General features: G+C 39.4%; 2 protein-coding genes across 2 annotated transcripts; both read left to right on the forward strand.

Moving 5' to 3' along the window:
- On the forward strand, positions 1,824-2,231 carry LOC107627864. Its single transcript, XM_016330682.1, has one exon. It carries the CDS (start codon positions 1,824-1,826, stop codon positions 2,229-2,231), a length of 408 nt encoding a protein of 135 aa, XP_016186168.1.
- LOC107627865 lies at positions 3,540-5,557 on the forward strand. Its single transcript, XM_016330683.1, has 2 exons — positions 3,540-4,535; positions 5,096-5,557. The coding sequence occupies exons 1-2, from the start codon at positions 3,540-3,542 to the stop codon at positions 5,555-5,557; spliced, it is 1,458 nt and encodes a 485-aa protein (XP_016186169.1).

Genomic DNA, 17,459 nt, shown 5'->3' on the forward strand with positions numbered 1-17,459 from the left:
TTTTGATATATGATGACCTACGATGCATCAACATAGGACACGTCAACACACAAATTTTAAAATTTTATAAGATACGAGGACACGTATATATATAAAATATAAAGTATTTTTTAGATAAATCATAATAATATTTTGATATTTTATTGATATTAAAATATAAATTAATTTTTTAATTATTTTTAATTTTTATTTTAATTATATAAAGTATTTAAAATATTTTTTATTTTAATAAATAATAATATATACTATTTCTAAATTTATTTTAAGAATACATGTTAAGAATAAGGTTAGACACGTTGACACGTAATGGTATTTAGATGTGTCCAAACGGAAAGATTTTTTTATTAAGACACGATTAGACAACACACGTGTATCGTATTCGAAATGTATCCGACACATACACGACAACTTAATGAAGTGTCCATATTTTATAGATGATGACTATTTTTTTTTATACGCATAATATTTTTACGATGTTTAGGACTTAATTATCTGTTTAGTTTCTGAGAAGGTCGCCAATTATGGGAAATGTATGTCCACTTACACTTTCACTTTATGATATGTGCTTTTTCGTCATTTAGTCTAACGTTCAATCGTGAGGCTTATTCTTATAACTTTTAACCACTTTAACCAAAGTCACTTAACAAAATAAAGTGAGAATATTAACGTCATCATGTTAACGAAATTCATTGAGGCTAATAGAAAATTTGTACTTTGTTCTTAACAAACCATCTTATCATGACTATTCATAAGGAAGCATTAATTGATAGACTATACATTATGGCTTTTGGTTCTTTCTTGTTTTCTTCGGTAGCTCCTTTGGCATGGGAGCCAATGCGAATCCAATGCAACTGTGGAATAGGTAATAGACATGTGAGTGAAAATCTTCTACGGTATGATATAGTAGCACACTTTATAAGATTAATCGAGAAAATACTAAGATCTATTATTTTCCGATACATGTAATCATGGTGACATAGGCGAAAAGAAAGTGTTATTTTTGAATGGATATAAGTTTATCTATGACACATAAAATAGTTGGTAGAATGTTAAACAAGTGTTTTTGTTAACCAAAATTGATGAAACTCATTTCTAATGTTAGTGTTTCCAAACAAAATTGATTAGATTTATGTCTATGGAATAACCACAAATATATTCAAAAGTTTAAGAAATTGAAAAATATATAGATGTGATGATTACTAAAATGATTAAGCCTTTTTTTTTCTAAGGGAAAATTAAGCTGCTATTAAGTCGAAAATGACTCCACCATTTATAAAATTCCATGAGACCAAATAATAGTTCAAATACATTTTAAGCCAACCCATTAACTCATTATCCGTTGAAAATGTTCAAAACTTTATAAGGCCTGAAATCCAATAGCTTTTTGGGATTATGGTAGTCCAATTCTTTTAATTATTATCTCGTTCGTTAAGTATGAATTATGTAAAAAAAACGGTGGGGGTCCAAACAATATTTTAAATTATCTCCTTCGAAATACCAAAAAAAATGATCTCGTTCGTTAATAACCCAAAAAATCTGCGGAGTCATCTGGGTCAAGTTAACCCCACATCATGATGTCAAAACGAAAAATAAATAAATAAAGGGAGAAAAAAATGTTTCTTTTCTCCATTCATGCTATGCATTTTAGGCATCCATGATCCAACAATATTATCAATACGTAATAAATGACATAAATTTGTAACAACAAGTGCTCTGTTAGGGTTTTTTAGTGCTCTGTTAGGGTTTTTTAACGGAGTTCCTACTGTCGTCAATGCTACATTGCCAACGTCAATTAAATCTCAATACAAGTCTACGTAATCTGCATGGCTGAGACAACGAGGGATGAAGATCGGACCGAGGAAGACAACCGGAAAGGAGGTAGGAATGTGATTCAACTAAAAGAGGCAGACATATCAGAAGGTATTAACGCTTGCTCCAATAGTCTCTATGGCAGACTCTTTGCTTCCAAAACCTTCTCAATTGGAACCATGGGGAATGCTTTAAAGGCTATATGGGGAAACCCGGAAGGATTTAGCGTGAGTGACAAAGGGGATAATTCCTTCCAATTCTTTTTTAATAAAGAAGTGGATGTCGTGCGTATTGAACGTGGTTCTCCATGGCTATTCAAAGATTATGTGCTCCATGTCAAGAGATGGAAGGAAGATCAGAACTGTGATGAAGAGATTATTTCCAATTTTTCAGTTTGGGTTCAATTTTGGGGCTTGCCATAATCGTTTAAAACCCTCGAAGTTGGACGTAAATTGGGAGAGAAACTGGGCACAGTGTTGGAGGTAGGTAAATTTCAGATGCGAGGCAGAGAAACTAGGATTGTGAAGACCAAAATCAATATTGATGCTACCAGGCAAGTGAGAGATCAGTTAATAGTGGCAGGACCTAATAAAAAGGAGGTAGAAGTGGTACTACGCTATGAGAGACTTGGAAAGTTCTGCCGAAGGACACAGAGAGTGATATGGTAAAAGAGGATGACATTGGCGAATGGGTTAAAGCCAGCCAAGTGGGAACGCGAATCTACTCTGAAGGAGAAAGAACATTCAAAAACTCAACCAAAAACCAGAATAAGGCCACTCAACGTAAGAAAAAACCGGTCTTAAACTGCTTATTGGAAGAATTTGCAGGGATGTCAATGCAAGAAGGGAAACAAAGTTTGAAACCACAAGACACTGGTAACAGGGCAGCACCTGAGTCACCTCAATCAGCCAATTCTAGAACAGAATGCATGGAGATTATCATAGCTGGTCAGTCCAATACCAAGGAGGATGAAGGACAGCTTATACAATTCGCTATTGGGCAGTGTCTCACCACAGAGAAAGGTAGAAAGTGGAAAAGGTTAGCAAGACAAGGTGCTGCAAAGTCAGATACTAAAAGTGAACCAAAAAAAAAAGGTTGATGAGTAGTATAGCTGAAGGATCTACAAAGAAAGCAAGAATAGAGGATGAAAATGCAGTTGAACAGATGGTGGAGGGCGCCAGCATACAAATGGTACCCAAGGCACCATGAGAACTATAGTTTGGAATTTTTGGGGTTTGGGGAGACCCCTGACAATTCACACCTTAAAAGGGATCTGTAAATCCCACTCCCCCGAGATTGTGTTTATAAGTGAAACAAAGAACCAATCTCGACAGGTGGAAGCAAAATTTTGGGTATGCGGCTACGAAAACTGGCATATTGTTAACCCAACAGGAGTGGCAGGAGGACTTGTGCTAGCTTGGAAGGATAGCATCAGTGTTCAAATTATTAGTAGTGGAGAATTCTTTGTGGCAGCCGAAATTAAGGAAGTCGGAAGCAGTGAGGTATGGGCGTTCATTGGTGTCCATTTGAGTTGTTCGGAACAAATTCGATCCTTGCAGTTTGAGGAGCTTACAACAATGAGCCAACACCTGGAAGGAAAAGTGGTAATAGCAGGCGATTTTAATGCTATAACAAGTCAAGCGGAAAAGGAGGGTGGAGGCCAAAAGTCAGCAACCACCATTGCAACATTCACCAATTTTATTGATAGTAACTAATTAGTGGATATTGGAATGGTGGGGCGCCCTTTCACGTGGACAAATCGAAGACAAGGAGAGGATTTGGTGAAGGAGAGGCTTGACCTCTATTTAGTTGGGATAGAATGGAAGTTGAAGTTTCCGAATGCAGTGGTGCACAGGCTCACAAAGTCAGGCTCGGATCATGCTCCAATTTTGATGGAAACTGAACCTCAATGCTGGCATAGTAAAAGGCGGTTTAAATACCAGGAACGTTGGTGTGGAGAAGAGGATGTCATAAGAATTGTCAGTGAAGTGTGGAGAATGGAAGTTGTAGGCTCGGCTATGTTCTCCTTGGGCCAAAAGTTGAAAGTTTGTAGACATAGACTAGTTCAATGGCAGAAAACTCACAAAGCAAACTCCCAGAAAGAAATTGAGGACCTTCAAGCTAAACTAGAGGAGTTGCGGGTGGCTGGAATCAATAGGGGAGAGGAGGTTACCTGTTTGGAGGAGAAGTTACAGCTGGCATATTTGAAAGAAGAGAGCTATTGGCGAGAAAAATCTAGAGTCAAGTGGCTAAAAGAAGGAGATCAGAACACTAGATTCTTTCACCAGAAATTTCAATCAAGGATGCGAAGGAACAGAATTTGGAGATTAGTGGGGAGGGACAATGAGATTGCATCGAAACTTGAGGATATTGCAAAGGTAGCTGAAGACTACTTTTGCGATATTTTTACTTCTTCTTGTTCGGCTGATCCGAATCCATACTTAGAGGATTTGGAGCCTAAGGTTACAGCTTCCATGAACCGTAGGATCCAAAGGCCAGTAACTATGGACGAAGTCAAAAGAGCTATATTTAGTGTTCATACTCAGAGTGCTCCTGGTGATGATGGGTTTACAGCTAAGTTTTTTCACTTTTTCTGGGATATAGTTGGAGGTGACGTTTTTAAGGCAGTGAGAAGTTTCTTTCACAGTGGCAGAATTCTAAAAAACTTCAATCATACTCAAATTTGTTTAATTCCAAAGGTGCCAGATGCCAGTGATATGACTCAGGTACGACCAATCAGTTTGTCTTCAGCTATGTATAAAATTATTTCTAAAGTTATGGTGCACCGATTACAAGGTATTATGAATAAAATTATAAGCCCAAATCAGAGTGCGTTTCTCAAAGGTAGACTCATTTCAGATAATATTCTAATTGCCCACGAATGTATACACTATTTGAAAAATAAGAGAAGTGGGGCAGAGCATGAGATGGCTATTAATCTAGACATGAGCAAGGCTTATGATAGGGTTGAATGGAATTTTTTATGGTATATTATGGATAAGCTGGGCTTTGATGCTAAGTGGATTAACTGGACTAAGGAATTGGTAACGACTGTTTCTTACTCTGTCATTGTGGAAGGTCAACTTTTTAGCTATTTTAGGCCAAATAGGGGCATCCGACAGGGTGACCCCCTATCTCCATATCTCTTTCTTTTTTGTGCAGAAGGGCTTTCCTTCTTGCTACACAAGGCAGAGCAAAACAGATTAATTCAAGGAGTTCAAGTTAGTCGGAGATGCCAAACAGTTAATCACCTTTTGTTTGCTGATGATTCAATCCTTTTTGCAAGAGCGCACCTAATACAAGCCAAAGTATTCTAGAATTGCTAGAGATCTATGAGGGTTTCAGTGGGCAAAAAGTCAATTTGAATAAGTCGGCTATCTTTTTCAGTCACAACACACCTCAGAACACAAGACTAGCAGTTGCTCAGACACTAAATATTGAACATATTGGAGCACAAGACAAATACCTGGGACTGCCCTCTGTAGTTCAAAAATCAAAGAAAGCAACCTTTGGAGCTATCAAGGATAAAGTTCAAAAGAAGATTATGGGTTGGAAAAGAAGTCTATTGTCATCAGGTGGTAGGCACACGCTATTGAGAGCGGTGGGGGAGGCGATTCCTATTTATACACTCTCTTGTTTCAAGCTCCCAGACACGCTGTTGACTGAGATTCATAGCATGCTCTCGCAATTTTGGTGGGTCAAAAAGGTGCAGAACGAAGAATGGTTTGGATTAAATGGGACACAATGACGAGACCGAAGAAAGATGGAGGGCTGGGAATCAAGGACCTAAGGGCGCAAAATTTGGCTTTATTAGGCAAGCAATGTTGGCGCCTAATGAAATACCCTAATTCTACTCTATCAAGAATGCTCAAAGCTAAATATTTCAGATATACAGATTTCCTACATGCAGAGATAGGAAGCGTACCATCGTGGGGTTGGAGAAGTGTTCTTGAAGGCGCATGGTGATCGAGAAAGGCTTGGTATGGAAAATAGGCTCTGGCACTAATGTTCGCATCTTCCATGACCCCTGGCTCCCACCACCAGTGCCCCTTAATGTCCCTCAAAATGCACTCACAATCCTGTCAAATCTGCAAGTGTATTACGTTAGTGCGTTACTAAATCCTGATAGAAGTTGGAATAGAAATCTGATTGAGTCAATTTTTTCAATTGATATATGCAATAAAATTTTTTCAATCAAACCAACAGAAGAGGAGGATGAAGTTAATTGGTGCTGGACAAAATATGGTATATATGAAGTTGGGTCAGGATACAAAATTGTTTATGGATTCTTTCATTCTCCTACTTCATTGAGACCCCAGAACATACACAACAGAGTCTGGAATAGCATTTGGGAGTTGAAATTACCACATGAAATTAAGATTTTTCTATGAAAAAGTCTTCATGAAAAGCTTCCGGTGTTGCAACAAGTTCACAGCCGGTTCGCATCCACTCCTGCCACTTGTCCAAGATGCATGTTGAAGGCTGAATCAATTTCTCATGCTTTGTTCTAATGCCCCCTGTCTTCAATAATATGGAGTCTAAGCTTAATAACCCCTGACCTATGGATGAGAGAAGAAGAGACCTTTTTCAATTGGTGGCAAAAAGTCTTATCCTGGGCAGCGGCTCAATTCGACGGTAGACAAAAGACCCTCCTCATAGCGGCGCTGTGTTGGAGCACTTGGAAAGCGAGGAATCGGTGTGTTTTTGAGAAGGTAATAAGCCCGGCACCAGAGATAGTGAAAGAAGCCAGCAATTTAATGCGTGAACTCGTGAGCCATACCTGATAGATGCTGATAATTTTCTTTACTCTTACTTTACTCTTCTTTAAGCTCTTAGTCTTTCAGTCACAATTGGTGATAAATGGGAATACCCAATTCTTTTGTACTTCCTTATAGAAACACTTTTATTTTATATTAATAAAATAACATTTATCTTTAAAAAAAAATAAATGACATAAATTTGATGGTTTATAAAATGAGTATGTGAAATATTATATATTTTTTATTTAAGGTGCAAAAATGGTAAATTTATTAAATTTATTTAAAAGAATATATTATTGCACATTTAAACAGTTTTTAATATGCAAATTTTTTTATTATTATCAAAGAATTTATAATTTTTTTTTTGGGTAGTTAGTATTATTATTTTTGTTGTACATGATTAACATTAATATAATTAATTTTTATTGTTGCACTGTATTTAGTCGTATAGTTTAATTACTGATTTTATTTGTTAATAATGCTTAACGAAGTGAGTTTTTAGTTTAAAAACTTAAATTTTATTCATCAAGCTATTAGTAAAAAAGTTTTTAAAAATTAAAAAAATAATAATAATCTTTTTAACTAAAAAGTAATAACAGAAATACAGAACAAACAAAAAAAAATAAAAAACAAGAAACTGCTTAAGAAATAAGACAGTTTTGCTAAATGCTACTCTCAAATTCTAAACTAATCGAAAGTTTTACTTGGTAAGTATGAGTCTTCGTCGCCGCTTTTGCCATGATGTCTGCCACAAAGATCAACTGGAGGTCAACACGTCATTTTTAAAACATGATGTCCTGAATTTTCAGTACCAAAGAATCAACAAAATCAGAGTTATTATAGAAATTATTGATAACAGTAAAGGCATCCACACAATCTATTTCACAAATAGCATCTCTTTGTCCAAAGTTCCAAACTAAAAGATATCCTCTCCAAATAGCAAATAACTCTCCTTACAGAATATTACGACTCTTAATCGTTCTAAAACAGTCTCGTTGCCAACCTCCATTCTAATTTATGCTAAGTGCTAACACAGGCAAAACCAACACGATCACCAATACTAGGATAATTTGCATCACAATTAATCTTAAAAGTAGCTACCGAGGAGAAAATTCATGAGCCACTAATGGTAGATGGGATAGAAATTCGTTACAACTCAAAAACATTTCAAAGCTCCCTTTTCCAAAAACAAAGTCATACTAGTCACCTTATTCAGTGGCCAAAACTCGTGTGGATGAAATATCTCATTATTCCTAGAACGCCAAATCCGCTATAGACTAGAAAAGAATCTAAAATGGCATTCTTTGCTATGAAACAAAAACCGGTTCATCAAATCTAGAGGTTTATTAGAAATCTCCAAAGCCTGCCAAACTAGCTGAGCTTTTGAATAGTCCCGAATACAATGAACAACCAGTTTCTTACCAGAAAAACATCATCGACAGCTGTCCGTCGGTGAGATAACCTCCTGAAACAAAAAGTAGCAGTGGGCAGAGCCTCCCTAAGATAAAGCCAGATCAAGAATTTATGTTTTTTCGGAACACGCTGACGCCAAAGCCAATTCCCCTGGTACTCCCAACCAAATTTCTTCTTACTGAGCCGCAAGTAATCACTACGAGAGTCATAAACATTTGACGTCGCACCACACCAAAACCACCCTACCATTGAACTTGCTTGCACATCCGGAATATAGAAAAGAATGTTGTTTTGCAAAAACTGGTTTAGAGGAGAATATATATTCTGAAGGTGCCACTGTCCAGATGACCAAAGATCAAAGATCCGAAAATCTGAATCAGAAATATGAACATAATCCATTTTATGACAAAGATGCCTCTCTTTTCTCCAATTAGAATATCGAAAGTTCTGGTTTAGATCCCTAATGCGCCAAACAAAGCCTTCAAGAGATCCCATGTTTTACATATACTCTTTCAAACATAAAAGTCTTTGTCTCGAGACCTACTAAAATAGTCTCCAAGAGAGGAACGGTATTTTTCCGCAACAATTGAACCCATAACTTATTTGAGTGATGAAAGATTACCAAACTATATTTTCAAGAAGAGCAACATTAGCACAAAACGGATCTCGAATCCCCATACCACCAACCTTCTTAGGGGTCACTAACACCTTCCAACTAAACAGATTCATGCCTCTACTATCATCTTGACCTTTCCAGAGAAAGCTCTGCATTATAGATTCTATCTTATTAGATATCCCTTTAAGAAAGAAAGATACTTGCATGCGGTAAGAAAGAATCGCAGCCACTACTGAATTGATCAACATAGTCTTTCCGCCTTGTTAAGCAATTTTCCTTTTCAGCTGGTTAGCCTCTCTCGAATCTTGTCCAGAATATCATTGAACGTTGCTCGTGTCACCTGAGAGTGACAAAGGGTAACCCCTAGATACTTGTCAAAGTTCTTGACAAATCTGATAGATGATACCCTAATAAAAATCTCTTTTCTTATTGTTGAGACATTCTTAGAACATAGCACTTTAGATTTCTCCACATTAACCTTCATCCCAGATGCAGTTATTCAAAAAAACCATTACATTTTGAACTTGCCATTTTTCAGCTTTACAGAAAAGAAACAAATTATCGGCAAACATCGAATGAGAAATTCTTGGACCCCCTCTAAAAACAACAACCGGCTTCGACAAGTCCCTATCAACTTGATGATTAATAAAACAGAACAATCTTTCCATACATAGCACAAACAGATATGGCGACATTGGGTCTCCTTGTCTGAGTCCCCAGCTATGAGTGAAGCTATTTAATCTCTCCCCATTTTACAGGATAGACAACGACGAGGCAGTGACACAACGCATAATCAGATTGATTATAGGGGTAGGAAAGCCAAAACTCCCAAGGGTATGTTCAGAAATCTCTAATCAACTCTGTCATAGGCTTTCTCCATATCAATCTTAAAGGCTAAAGTACCTTTCTTCGACTTTGTTTTCTTCATAAAGTGGATAACTTCTTGCGCAATAATAATGTTGTCAGGAGTTTTCCTTCCTGGAATAAAACCTCCTTGAAGGGCCCAACAATGTCTGTGAGATGAAAACAAAGTCTATTATCCAAGACCTTTGTTATAATTTTGTAAACCACATTATAGAGACTGATAGGTCTAAAGTCCTTCATGAAAATCGAGGCTTCTACCTTCAAAATAAGAATCAGGAGAGTTTTCATTATTCTCGGATCAATATCCATACCAGAGAATGCTTGACTAATCATAGTCCAAACATCAAAATCAATAATCTCCCAATAATCCCTTAAAAAGAAAGCCTGAAACTTATCAGGATCTTACGCCTTAATAGAATGCATACTAAAAATAGCCGACTTAACATCCTCCAATGTAATTGGCGCTATAAGATTACAGTAAGTATCCTCATTTAGGGAAGAAAGCGGCACTTCACCAAGACATTCCAAATCCACATTTTTCAATTGGCGGAATAAATTTTTAAAAAATGACTCAAATTCCCTGTAAAGGACATCCAGATTCGTTTCCCACATTCCATCCTGAAAAAAGAGACCATAAATTTTGTTATGTTTCTTCTACACCAAAGTCTGAATATGAAATAAATTAAAATTTTTATCTCCGAATTTTATCCATTGTTCTTTAAATTTTTAAAACTACAGAAATTTTTCTTACGCACAAAAATGTTATGTAATTATTAATTAATTATCACTCTTTTTGCTGCATAGAAGAATCTTTCATCATTTTTAGCCGCTTTTATAAGAAAATTAATTTAACGCTCTAACTCGCTTTTCCTAATAAAAATATTGTCAAACACTTTAAAATTAAATTTTAGAGAATTTTTCTACGCTTTCAAAAGTTTACCATATACCTACTGTTACGGTGGGTAACCGGAGATTAATGGGCCGGATGGCGTAGGTTGGCCCAAACGTGTGAGGGAGGTGGCTATCGATCCTCCTCCTCGGAATGTTGGGACTCCCTCCCAACCTATTGTGATTTCTTCCTCTGCTTCCTCTCTGCCACCCCCTTCCGTCTGACCTACTCCCAAACCAGAGCTGAAGAAGCGCAAGACCTTAGAGTCTGGCGCTTCTGGTGAGGCGGACGCTCTTGCGTTCGTCCGAAAGAACATCTATCCTCATGCTCGTATGAGTATGGATGATGTTTCTGTTCGGCACTACCTCACCACTGTGGTTGAGGAGAGTCTCAAGACGGCGGGGGTTTGTGGCAAACTCTTGGATATATTTGAGAAGACTCCTATCAGCTCTTTAGGGACGACCTCGAGGGTCGAGGAGCTGGAGGGTAGGCTTCGTATATATCAGGAGCATGAGAGGGAGTTGGAGGGGAAAGTCGCCAAGCTGAAGGAGGAGAGGGACAGCCTCCGGGAGAAGGGGCAGAAGTTGCAAGCCCAATGCAACATGGAGGTGGATTTGAGGAAAGCAGCGCAAGCCAGCTACAACAGTTTATTTGTTGATCTTGTGTCTGTAAAGAATGACTTGCTGAATGCTCGGAAGGCCTATACCGAGTTGGAGGACTCTATTACGGATGGTGCTGATGAGGCCTGGAGGGTTTTCAAGGAGCAGGTCGGAGTTATTGCTCCTGACTTGGACCTTTCTCCTTTGGACCCTGATAAGGTTGTCATTGATGGTGCCATCGTGGATCCTCCTGTCCCCGTGGTGGAGTCTGAGTCTGATTTGAAGACTCGGGGGCAGAGGATCATAGAGTCCCCTCCTCGCTCTAAGGACACTCCGAGTTCTTCTGCTGCTCCTCCGACTTTCTCTCCAACCCCTAGTCTTGGTGGTGGTGATCCTCCTACTCTTCTTGCAAAGAAGTGATTTGGCTATTGGGGGTCCGGCCTGTGGACCCCCCCCCCTTTTTAAACTCTTTATATTTATTTGTTGGTGTTTGAACAATTTTTGGCCTTTTAAGGCCGTAAACAAAACAATTTATGATGCCCCTTTTTTAATAAGAGTTTAATTTAGCGTTTTAAATAAATGCCCTTTTTGGATAAGGGTTTTGAGTTACCTTATGCGCGCATGCTTTTTCTGTTCGTGGTTCTTTTGCCTCTTTGATCTTTTCTGAAAAAAACCTTTTCTTTGGGGCTTGCCTGCTTTTCTGAATTTCCTTGATCCTCAAGGTAGCCTTACTATTTTTCTTAGTTTTTTCTTATCTCTTTTCGTTATTCCTAGTACTCAATTTTGTTTTATTGAGTTTTTCGTGACTTAGGCTACTTTTGCGATTCATTTTAATTTTACTCGGTTTCGCATTCCGTCTTGTGAGTCGGACTGCTCCCGAGTTTATCATGATCGACTTCTATAGCCTCTTTACGCCAACTTGTACCTCGTCGTTTTATCCTGACGACCATCTAGGTCGGTTCATGGGATTTTCACGTTTTGTCGAGCTTAAATCGGCGCGTTTCGTAGAAAGAGAATAAAAAGGGAATTTAAGAGAGATATTTAAAATGAAAGAGATCTTTATTAATTGAAGAGGTAACTTATTGCTAATAAGGGCTTTTGATTATTTATTTTCCCTTAGCCCCTACTATGATGCCTCATTAAAAACCCTTTTCAGAAAAAACCCTTTGCTTTTGGGAAAAAATCATGAAATTGGGAAAAGAGTACATCAGGGAGTAGGGTTCGCTTTTAGCTGTAGTACCTTTTCATATTACAAGCATGCCATGACCTTGGTAACTCGTTGCCGTCGAAGTCGGTTACCCTATAATAGCCCTTTCCTAAGACCTCGTTGATCTTGTATGGCCCTTTCCAATTAGCAGCGAGCTTTCCTTCCTCTGATTTGTTGACTCCAATATCGTTTCTGATTAGGACCAAGTCATCTGGGGTGAAACTCCTTCGAATGACTTTTTTGTTGTATCTCGCGGTCATCCTTTGCTTCAACGCTGCTTCTCTTATCTGGGCTTCTTCTCGGATTTCGGGGAGCAAGTCGAGCTCCTCTTTGTGCCCCCGTATATTCCCGATCTCGTCGTGGAAAATTACTCTTGGGCTTTGCTCATTGACCTCTATTGGGATCATGGCTTCTACGCCATAAACTAGTCGGAAGGGTGTTTCTCCAGTGGCGGATTGGGGGGTTGTTCTGTAAGCCCAGAGTACTTGTTGGAGCTCTTCAGCCCAAGCTCCTTTCGCGTCTTGTAATCTTTTCTTCAGCCCTGCCAGTATGACTTTGTTGGCTGCTTCGGCTTGCCCATTGGCTTGTGGGTGTTCCACTGAGGTGAACTGGTGTTTGATGTTCATACTGGCTACTAGGCTTCTAAAGGTGGAGTCGGTGAACTGGGTTCCGTTATCTGTGGTAATGGAATAAGGTATCCCATACCTTATGATTATGTTTTTGTAGAGGAACCTCCGACTTCTTTGTGCAGTGATGGTGGCCAGTGGTTCTGCTTCTATCCACTTTGTGAAATAATCTATTCCCACTATTAGGTATTTAACTTGTCCTGGCGCCTGGGGAAAAGGACCTAACAAATCCATTTCCCATTTTGCAAAGGGCCATGGGGAGGTGACACTGATGAGCTCCTCTGGGAGGGCCACGTGGAAATTTGCATGCATTTGACACGGTTGGCATTTTTTCACAAAGTCTGTGGCATCTTTCTGCAAGGTTGGCCAGTAGAATCCAGCTCGGATCACCTTTCTGGCTAACGATCTTGCTCCGAGATGGTTCCCGCAGATTCCACTGTGTACCTCCTCTAATACCTCAGTGGCTCTTGAGGTCGGCACACACTTTAACAATGGTGTCGATATCCCTCTTCTATAGAGAATATTTTTCACCAAGGTATAGTGTTGCGCTTCCCTTCGGATTTTCTTTGCCTCCTTTTCCTCCTTGGGGAGGATGTCGAATTTCAGGTATTCGACCAAGGGGTTCATCCATCCGAGGTTTAATCCGACCACTTCAAAGGCTTCTTGTTTGTCTTCCATTTTTACCACTGAAGGTTCCTGGAGAGTTTCTTGGATCAGGCTTCTGTTATTTCCCCTAGCTTGGTACTTGCTAACTTGGATAGGGCGTCTGCTCTGCTATTTAGGTCCCGAGTTATGTGCGTGACCTCGGTTTCTGCAAAACGCCCGAAGTGCTCCAGAGTTTTTTCCAAGTATTTCTTCATATTTGGGTCTTTTGCCTGATATTCTCCACTTATTTGGGAGGTCACCACTTGAGAGTCACTGTATACCATTACCTTGGTAGCACCGACTTCTTCTGCCAGCTTTAATCCTGCGATCAAGGCTTCATATTCTGCCTGATTATTTGAAGCTAGGAACTCAAACTTGAGGGAGACCTCTATCTGGGTTCCCCTTTCGTCTACCAATATTATGCCTGCGCCGCTTCCTGTTTTATTGGAGGATCCATCCACGTAGAGTTCCCAAGTAGTTGGTTTATCCTCTTGATCCCCTGCATATTCCGCAATGAAGTCGGCGAGGCACTGGGCTTTAATCGCCGTCCGAGTTTCGTACTTCAAGTCGAATTCGGAGAGCTCTATTGCCCATTGAACCATTCTTCCTGCAACATCCGTCTTTTGGAGGATTTGCTTCATGGGTTGGTTCGTTCGGACTCTTATTGTGTGAGCTTGAAAGTAAGGCCGTAGCCTTCGAGAGGCTATTACTAAGGAGTAGGCAAACTTCTCTAATTTGTGATACCTTAGCTCAGGGCCCTGTAGAACTTTACTGATGAAATAGATTGGGTGTTGACCGACCTCGTCTTCTCTTATCAAGGCTGCTGAGACAGCCTTGTCTTCCACGGATAGGTATAGGACGAGGTCTTTTCCGGTTATAGGTCGGGTCAAAATAGGAGGTTGGCTCAAAAACTTTTTGAACTCCTGGAACGCCTCCTCGCATTCGGGAGTCCACTCAAACTGGTGCCCCTTTCTCAATAGGGAGAACAGTGGAATGGATCTTAGTGCCGATCCTGCCAAAAATCTGGAGAGAGTCTCTGATGAAACCGGCTTCTAGGAGCGCTTGTACTTGCTCCTCTACTATTAGAGCTCGCTCCGGGCCGAGCTTGCGTCTTTGTTGTTGTATGGGTCGAGATCCCGAGTAGACCGAAAGCTTGTGGGACATGAGCTCGGGGTCTATCCCAGGCATGTCGGAGGCCTTCCAGGCGAAGAGATCGGAATTATCTCTTAGAAGCTTGGTCAACCCTTGCTTTAGGGTTTTCCTAGGTTGGCCCCTATGTGGGTATTTTTTCCCTCTTCTTCGCCGACCTGTATCTCCTCGGTTTTTCCTCCCAGTTGAGGACTTCCCTCTCCCTCTCTTTCGTTGAGGGAGGGTGCCCGGGTCGGAGACTCGGGTCTCTTAGCCTAGCGTTTTCTTCCATATTGATGTACTTTTCGGCTCTTTCCTGTACATCATTTAAAGAGGCGGGGTGTCTTTTTGATATGGACTGTGAGAAGGGGCCTTCTCTAAGACCATTGACTAGCCCCATGATGACTGCTTCGGCGGGCAGGTCTTGAATCTCCAAACATGCTTTGTTGAACCTTTCCATATAGGCCCGTAAGGACTCCCCGACCTCCTGTTTTATTCCCAGGAGACTTGGTGCATGCTTTACTTTGTCCTTCTGGATGGAGAACCTCATCAAGAACTTTCTTGAGAGGTCTTTAAAACTGGTAATTGACCTCGGAGGGAGGCTGTCGAACCACTTCATCGCTGCTTTTGATAAGGTTGTCGGGAAAGCTTTGCATCGCGTAGCGTCAGAAGCGTCAGTCAGATACATCCGACTTTTAAAGTTGCTCAGATGATGCTTTGGATCAGTGGTCCCGTCGTAGAGGTCCATATCGGGGCTTCTAAAGTTTCTTGGAACTTTTGCTCTCATTATGTCCTCGCTAAAAGGATCTTTCTCTCCTAAGGGAGAATCTTCTCTCTCGCCGTGGGAACTCCGACCTTTGAGGGAGGATTCCAATTTTAAGAGTTTTCTTTCTAACTCTTTTCGTCGCTCCATCTCCTCTTTTAGGTTCTTTTCGGCTTCCTTTTGTCGTTCCCGCTCCTGTTCTAGCTGCTCGAGGCGGCTATGGATTAATCCCATAAGCTCACTAGTGTGGGAGGGTCCTTCTTTTTCTGATTCGCGCCCCTCCGAGGAGTTCACCTTCGGATTTTTGATTCCGGAGGTGCCTTCCCTATGTTGATCATTGGCTTCCTGGTGGAGGGTCTGATCTGCCTCATTGTTTCCAGTGTTCAAGTTCTCTTGTTCGAAATCTGTTTCCACATGACCCTCTTCAGGGGATCTATCCGCCATCACTGGTTGATCTCTCGGGTCCCTGGCAACGGCGCCAATGTTACGGTGGGTAACCGGAGATTAATGGGTCGGATGGCGTAGGTTGGCCCAAACGTGTGAGGGAGGTGGCTATCGAGTGGACCTGGTACTCGGTGTTCCTCCGTCCGACTTGTGCGTGAGAAAGAATGGGGGGTGGTACTTGCAAAGACACTCCGATGCTTAAGTTAGCAAGAGTGGGAGCAGGTTAGAATGTATATTGGAACTTAGTGATACCTGAGGGGTGTCAGGGTATTTATAGTGGTGAACCAATAACCACCGCTGGAGTAGTGCCACCTTTTTAGGCGGATAACCGTTCCCATATCTTAGGGGAGTTAAGATATGGCTCTATGAAGTGGTTAGAGAGTTTCTAGGGGCAGTTACTCATTTAAATGAGTGTTATCTGCCAGCTGACCCTCGTATCCGACTTCCCAGGAACAGGTCGTGTTCAGTACCGACTTTTGGGATGAAGGCTGGTACTGGGGAGAGGGTCAACCCTTTGGGTTGGGCGTCTTTGCTTGGGTCCTGGACCCTGTTTATTGGGTCAGGGTATGAACACCTACCTATAGCCAGACCACCATAATTAGATTACAATATCTCTAACTCACTATATGCGAGATATATAATTTTAAAAAAATAAAAATAAATAATATCGCTATTAGCGAAAACATTGGAACTATCACAACTAAATATATCATCCTCCAGACCCACCTCGACGCGTAACTCTAAAAAGCAATCTACATTAAAATTTTTCGGCCAATAAATGAAAGTAGGTAATATAAATGACAACCAACAACCTTTGTATACAAATCAATATGATACACCATTTAGTACTATTAATACATGTTACAATTTGAACAAGGTATTTTTTTTATTTAATGTATACATGCTTTATAAACTATTAATCGACAATGAAAAACATTTAATTTGTCGGATTGCTCATCACTTAGTCTCTTAACTGAAGTATTATGAATTCAAATTTCATTTTAAATATAAAAATAAGTTGGATTGGTTTAGTAATTAGCTTACTAGTTTATTTAAGTAAGTATTAGGAGTTCGAATTCTACTATGTGCATATAAAAATTTATTGGCCAATTATAAATCCTTAAATGGAGTTTAGCACCGCAATAAATTAGTGGTCCTTAACTTATCGAACTGAAAAATACTACAAAAAAAAATCAAATTAATCACTTATCATCTTGAAATTATTCGGAAAAAAAAATATAATTTGATAATATAGAATTTACCAAATCATTCATCACTTACATAAACATTAATGGGTTAATTAAAAAAATATTTTATATATTTTATTAATTAATATCTATAATTTCTATATATAAACTCTTTTGTATTATTTGATAAAATGGATCTATCATTTTAACTTCTCACTTGGTCATATTTTATTATTTAAAATAAGACAAGTTCTGTCTATTTTTTTTTTTTTGTCTACCTAGCATTATTCTTCAAAAAAAATTACCCAAAGGATGCCAACTAAGAAAATAGAGATACTTAAAAACAATAAAACAAATTTTTTTTTTTACCAAAGATAGGAGACTCGAACCCGCAATTTTTTAATTGAGTATGGGGAGATTATGCCATTTGAGCTATTAGTCATTGGCAAAACAAAAATAATTTAACCTCTGGATCCTATAGTTTTCATATTATTTTGATTGTAAATATA

This window comes from Arachis ipaensis, chromosome B02 (genome assembly GCF_000816755.2).
Source record: "Arachis ipaensis cultivar K30076 chromosome B02, Araip1.1, whole genome shotgun sequence".
Taxonomy (NCBI): domain Eukaryota; kingdom Viridiplantae; phylum Streptophyta; class Magnoliopsida; order Fabales; family Fabaceae; genus Arachis; species Arachis ipaensis.

What these genes read in the sequence shown, in the direction of transcription:
- LOC107627864 (XM_016330682.1), top strand. Translation starts at nt 1,824, where the DNA reads ATGGCTGAGACAACGAGGGATGAAGATCGGACCGAGGAAGACAACCGG.
- LOC107627865 (XM_016330683.1), top strand. Translation starts at nt 3,540, where the DNA reads ATGGTGGGGCGCCCTTTCACGTGGACAAATCGAAGACAAGGAGAGGAT. An exon ending in ATGCCAGTGATATGACTCAG is followed by an intron (nt 4,536 to 5,095) that starts GTACGACCAATC and finishes CCTTTTTGCAAG; the next exon opens with AGCGCACCTAATACAAGCCA.